The sequence below is a fragment of the Gymnogyps californianus genome, chromosome 2, assembly GCF_018139145.2.
Source record: "Gymnogyps californianus isolate 813 chromosome 2, ASM1813914v2, whole genome shotgun sequence".
Lineage (NCBI taxonomy): Eukaryota > Metazoa > Chordata > Aves > Accipitriformes > Cathartidae > Gymnogyps > Gymnogyps californianus.
In genome coordinates this window covers 132521549-132527388 of record NC_059472.1, presented here as the reverse complement: position 1 = coordinate 132527388, position 5840 = coordinate 132521549, and the positions used below count along the sequence as shown (strand labels likewise).

Sequence of the window (5840 nt, the reverse complement as noted above, 5' to 3'; positions counted from 1 at the left end):
TGAAAATCGCTCTCTCACACTTGCGTTTCAGCGCTGGTATTTCTCCACTGGGCAAAATTACTGCAGCTGCCTTTCTGCTACTGGCAGAACAGGACATTAAATAAAAAAATAGTAGTACCCTGCTTCTTTCCTGAGGCTCTCTATCCAGGCTGCTCTTAGAAAATGTATTAGCAGCATCTGTTTTTTTAAAAGGAAGAGTCCAAATGAGGACACCCAAGTTCAGTCACTGTATCATCTCTCTCTCTATCATCTCTCTTATGCCCCATGTTCTGTTCTCCCCACTCTGTGCCCTCCTGTTAGCACCTTCCGAAGCAGAATCAGGTCCTTCTCTGGTCTTCCTTAGAAAACGGCACCAATTTCATTAAAAAAAAAGGTCAGTTTGGCCAAAATCAGTTCAAGACTTCCCAAAAGTTCAGTGTCAGCATGCCTTGCACAGTTTGACTCAGTCCATGCTCTACAAGATTGAGCCAAATGGGCGCACTTGCCCTGGGTGAAGAGTCCCTCCGTGACAGGTTAAAATTCCCGCCACACCTCCCAGGTAGGCAGAAAGAGATAGGGCGGCAGATAACAGGGAACTGCGTGGCATTTCCTGCAGCCACCCTCCCGTTGGAGCTGTAGGCGCTGGCTTTGGTCATTCCCTGTGCATTTAAAGCGAACGAACGTGACGTATTTCATCCTACCCATACGTAGTTCACAGGGAGAGAGGCAACTTACGACTTATACATACCCAGCACCTAAACACGTGCATTTAGTTTCACATATATAAATAATAAAAATAGCTAAACCATAGAGATAACTATACATAATACAAAATTTATACATTAAAACACATTAAAAAATTAATATATATGAAAAAATATAAAATATGCAAAGTATGTATGTACATACGTAGGTACGTATGTATGTACGACTTCCGAGACTTTCTGTGCGGCTGGAGCCGGCAGGCTCGGAGGCTGCCGGCAGCGGGACCGGACGGCTCCAGCTCTGGCCCCGGCCCCGGCCCCGGCCCCGGCCCCGACCCCGCGGGGCCAGGTGAGCCGGCGGCGGCAGCGGCGGCTGCGGCGGGGGTAGCCCGGCCCTCAAGGAGTTACGGTGCAGGAGCACGATGACTTCATGCCCCCCCCCGGCCGCTCTCGGCTGGCCCCCCCCGGCCCCGTTTCACAATCCCGCCGCTCTCGGATGGGACGATAGCTGTGTCAAGCCCGGCGCACTCCGCCGTGCACAACACCCCCATGTTCTCATGCCGGATTTTCCCGGGCCATGAATAAGCTCGAAGCCCCCTCGATAAATACACGTTCAGGGATGCCCGGAGCTCATTCAACCCGCCAGCCTCGCCGACGAGAACGGGCCGGGGCCGGAGCCGAGGAGCCGCACCATGAAGTTTCCCCAGGGCTGTGACTGTGACCGCGCCGGCCGCCGCCGCCGGCCGCCCGCCCTCCGCGCCGCCGCCGCCGCCGCCGCCTTACCGCTGCTGCTCCTCCTGCTGCTGCCGCGGGCCGCCGCCGCCCCGCTGTCCGCCGCCGATTCCTCGGGGGAGGCCGAGCTGGAGGAGGCGGCGGTGCGGCGGGCGCCGCTGGCCGACTGCGTGCGGGTGGCCCGGCTGCTGCACACCCGGGCGGCCCAGCTGCAGGAGGAGGTGGGTACGGGGCGGCGCGGGGGCTCGCACACTCTCGCACACGCACACTCTCACACACACGCTCACACTCACCCCCCCCCCCCCCCCCCGGCCCGGGGGCGGCTGCCTCCGGCCAAGGTGCGACGAAAACTCTCGGTGTCTCTCCCCAGATGTGTGAGAAGTTTACCGTCTGCGCGAACAGCATGGAAATGCTCGTCCAGAACAACCTCAACCTCCCCAGGGTGACGGAGGAAGATGGGTGTCTGCTCGCCGGCTTCGATGAGGCAAGGAACCGCTCTCCTTTCCGGTCTAATCCCATATACCTGGGGCAATTTTTGCCTGCTCCAAAAAACTGTGGAAGTTGACCTAAAGATTGGTGCCAGCTCCAGCTGGCTTTGGCATGGCACAGACCTCCACGCTCTGTATAACCATCACCCGCTTACCTGTGTTGTATGTGCAATGTTGCGATGGAGGTGTTTCTGAGCTGTACGTGACTTTCTCACCTTTCTCTCATTTCAGGATAAATGCTTGAGGAAAATCTCCAGCGGGCTTTACACGTTTCAGACATACCTTGAATACATACAAGAAACTTTTACTAGTGAAAAGCAAAACGTTGAATCACTGTGCTATAGTACAGAGCACCTGGCACATACCATAAGACGGATGGTGAGTTGCTTTTAAATTCACTCCGATAATTGTTATGGCTTAGCACTGATGTGTAGTCAGAGAAATAGGATGCTATGTGAACTTGAAGATTTCCCGCTTTCATTTCTCTCAGCGGAAACAGGCGATGGACTCACTCACAGGTTTTACAAGGTTTTGTTTTCTTTTCTTAAAGAAACAACTCTCCTTCCTACTTTCTATTGTTATTTCTAATTTCCAAACCAGCAATTAAATGCGTCATTGTTTTAAGAACAAATATATTAACACTGCCTGGCTGACAGAAATAAGATTTCTCAGGGAGCTTTTTCCTAATTGTGAAACTGCAGTTCAGTCCAAGCCTTTTAATCTCGCAACCCCCTGAGAAGTAGAAATAAGTAACTTTTTTTAAAAAGCCACATAAATAAAAGCAAATACATTTTTACAATATTATTAATCTTTAAAACTCTCCAAAGCAAACATTTAAGCCAAGCTGTATGGTACATTGAGGTATCAGTAGCTTAAAAATCAAGGAAGACTGTTAAATTCAGAACATAAGTTAATAACTTGACAAAATAAGAGGTGCTGCCTACTGAAAAGCACACATTTTGCTCATCATTATCAAGGAAAAGATCTTCCTTCTTTACACATACCCGATTCTCTTTTGATTCAGTAAACTAAGTGCTATTCATTTCTGACAGTCGTTTCCAATGTTTTGGAGAGTTTTGAAAGATCACACTTCAAAAATTCACTTCATTCCTACAGTTCTTACTCATGTTAATAACCCTTAACATGAATACTTCCTTTGTCATCAGGGAAACTATTTGCCTGAGTAAGAACCACCCAGGTGAGTAAGGACTGCAGAAATCTCAGGGCATTATTTCCTTCAAGGTGTTTTTTGGTGTCTGAAAAGCCCATTGTGTGCTTGCCATACCTTTCCTAACATATTTATTTATGTTCATCATTCTTTAAGTGAAAGGGAGCTGAACTGCTTTTTTCACACTCTGCTAGCTAAGAATAATAGTCCTGTCATAAGACAGCAACTGACTACTGGCTTAAAACTTGATGTATTAGTTTGCAGAAAGTTCTTTTCATAACTGGAGGAGACTAGCTTTTTTGGAAAATTAGTAGGACTGAGGTAATTGGAACAGGCAGAATTAAACACAGTCATCAAAAGCAAAACCTGTACTTGTAGAAACTACAGAATTTTTGAAAAAGAGAGGAGTCTTCATCTCCAGGTTGGAAATTTTTCTTTACAAGAGAAGTCTATCTGCTATTTAAGGCAAGGAGAGCAAGAACAGAATCTGTCACTTGTGGTCAGGTAGATCCATCAGCATGATACCTGTCCGGATATCCAGATACAAACTTTTACAGCATGCAAGAAGGAGCTGGATATACCAGTAACTGGGTGTGTGATCAGAATCCACTTCCAAGTAGTCTGGACAGAAAGAATATTCATATCTTACTGAATTTCACAAAAAAAGATGTTCCAGAAGGAGGCGCGCATGCTTTTGTCACTTGTTAAAGGGTAGGAGAGATCCTAAAACCAGGATGAAGCAGGTACTTTATTGTCAGACTTCTAGACCTCAAGTCACCTAAAACAGCTCCATGAAGTGGGTAACTCCCATTTTCAGAAGTCACCTACCCACTTCATGGGACAAGTGCTTAAAAGGCATTTGTGTACCGGGTGCCCAGCGCTGTCAGTCAGCATTAGGTACGTAACTCCTTTTACTCATCTTGCAGTTACGATCCCACACATCAGTGAAAGTCAGTGACACTTAGTCTCCCACATGCCTAAATGCCTGGAAAGTAAGAATTAAGCAGCTAAACCAGTTTGGCATCTTTGGAAACTGTTAATCTACTACAAAATGTGAAAGTACTCCAGTGTCATCTAATTAACTTATGACTTAGGATGTAGCAGCCAGTACAGGTTAGGACAAATCATGATCAGCATCTTCACAACTAACCACGCGGTCGGCAGATAGCAGGGGATGTGTATCGATCTGTTCAGTGCAGCGTGTTGGACAGCGATGCCAGACGTTCCATTCAAACCAGAACAAACAGTATCGGTCAGACGAGACCCTCCAATTGTTCCGCAGTAATCGTAGCAGGCATCAACGTACCTCAAACCGCAGCGCAGAAGCAGGGCTGTAGGGAAGCGCAGGTCCCAGGCAGGTCTGTCGTCCGCAGTACAGAAAGGGTGGATACGCAGCTGGTCGGGAACGTATTTTACATATAAGCTGATGCTCTCCAACAAGCTCAATTACAATTTTTTAACCGGGGCACCCCAATATTGTCTTTTTCACAGGTGATCAATCCCGATGAAGTGATCATCCCGGACTCAGCTACCCAGGAATCCCTCCGCGCAAAGCTGAAGTCTGATAAGAGCTGGATAGAGAAAATCACCACCCACCTCATCCTCCGAGACTTTACTTCATTTATGGAGAAAACCGTGAGGGCCATTCGCTATTTGAAAAATACCAGGAGTTTCAGTGTCTGAATGTTTTAATTCAGGCACAATCCTTTGTTACAAATCTGTCATGTGGCAGATGACAGTGTTGTTCTGTTTTAAGAACCAGAAATAGTTACAATGGTTTGCATTTATATACATTCTCATTTCCTTCTAGGAACCTATTTATTGTATTTAAAATATTTATTCTTTTCTAATGTTTCCTATTTATATTTTCAATATTTAGAAATAATTTAAACGAAGGACGTATTTTATTTCACTTCTAATGGCACTATTCAGAATATCAACTTATTTAATATGTATTCAACAAAATATTTTCAGAAGCCAGAAAAATTGTTGTGTAACTTATGCTTTTAAAATATTTGAGATGGTATTTATGACTTATTTATATTTTTAGAACAAATAAAAGCTGATTTAAAAAACTGTGTAACCTGTTTGAACTTTAAATAAGACTACAGAACTCTAATGTATCCAATTTTTAATACCTGCAATTATCAAAATAACCACTTTCAAGAATTTAAATTTTATCTGTATAATTAGGTCAGTTATCTACATAGTGCATACATACACAGACAGCTTGATCAACATACAATTCTTAAAATGGGATATAAAGGAACCAGATGCACTGAACATGGCACTTAAGAATGAACTTGATAAAGCACCATTGCTCTTGAGAAACAAATGAACAATGAGTCCCCTATATTTAATAATGACCACTCCATAAAATTGTAATTGTAAGCAGATGCTTACAAGCCAAGCAATCTCTTTTTTAAAGAAATAAAATGGTAAGATACCACATTAACAGCTTTGACATGAATACTGTCATCTGATTAGACTTGCTGTCATCCAAGGGAATTTTCCTAGTCTGATTAAACACCCCTCCCCCAAGAAGCAGGGGAAAAAAAAAAATCTTAGGTTCTTTCCTTAGGTGATATAAATCAACATATTGCTGCTGAGATGTCAATGACCATTGATGATTAATGCATTTGTCTTCTGTCATTTATATTCCACTAGCATGGACAGGCCACATAACATGAATGCATATTCTTGAATACTGTAGAGAAAAAAAAACCCACCAGGTCCTTAACCTGAGTACCAAACCGCTGAAACATTCCT

General features: G+C 44.7%; 1 protein-coding gene across 1 annotated transcript; it reads left to right on the top strand.

The window, feature by feature from the left end:
• Window positions 1-1375: 1375 nt before the first annotated feature.
• Window positions 1376-4921, top strand: IL6 (interleukin 6). The gene is made up of 4 exons (XM_050892439.1): window positions 1376-1636; window positions 1786-1899; window positions 2135-2281; window positions 4563-4921. The coding sequence occupies exons 1-4, from the start codon at window positions 1376-1378 to the stop codon at window positions 4752-4754; spliced, it is 714 nt and encodes a 237-aa protein (XP_050748396.1). The 3' UTR covers window positions 4755-4921.
• Window positions 4922-5840: the final 919 nt, after the last annotated feature.

What these genes read in the sequence shown, in the direction of transcription:
- IL6 (XM_050892439.1), top strand. Translation starts at nt 1,376, where the DNA reads ATGAAGTTTCCCCAGGGCTGTGACTGTGACCGCGCCGGCCGCCGCCGC. An exon ending in CGGCCCAGCTGCAGGAGGAG is followed by an intron (nt 1,637 to 1,785) that starts GTGGGTACGGGG and finishes GTCTCTCCCCAG; the next exon opens with ATGTGTGAGAAGTTTACCGT. An exon ending in TGCTCGCCGGCTTCGATGAG is followed by an intron (nt 1,900 to 2,134) that starts GCAAGGAACCGC and finishes CTCTCATTTCAG; the next exon opens with GATAAATGCTTGAGGAAAAT.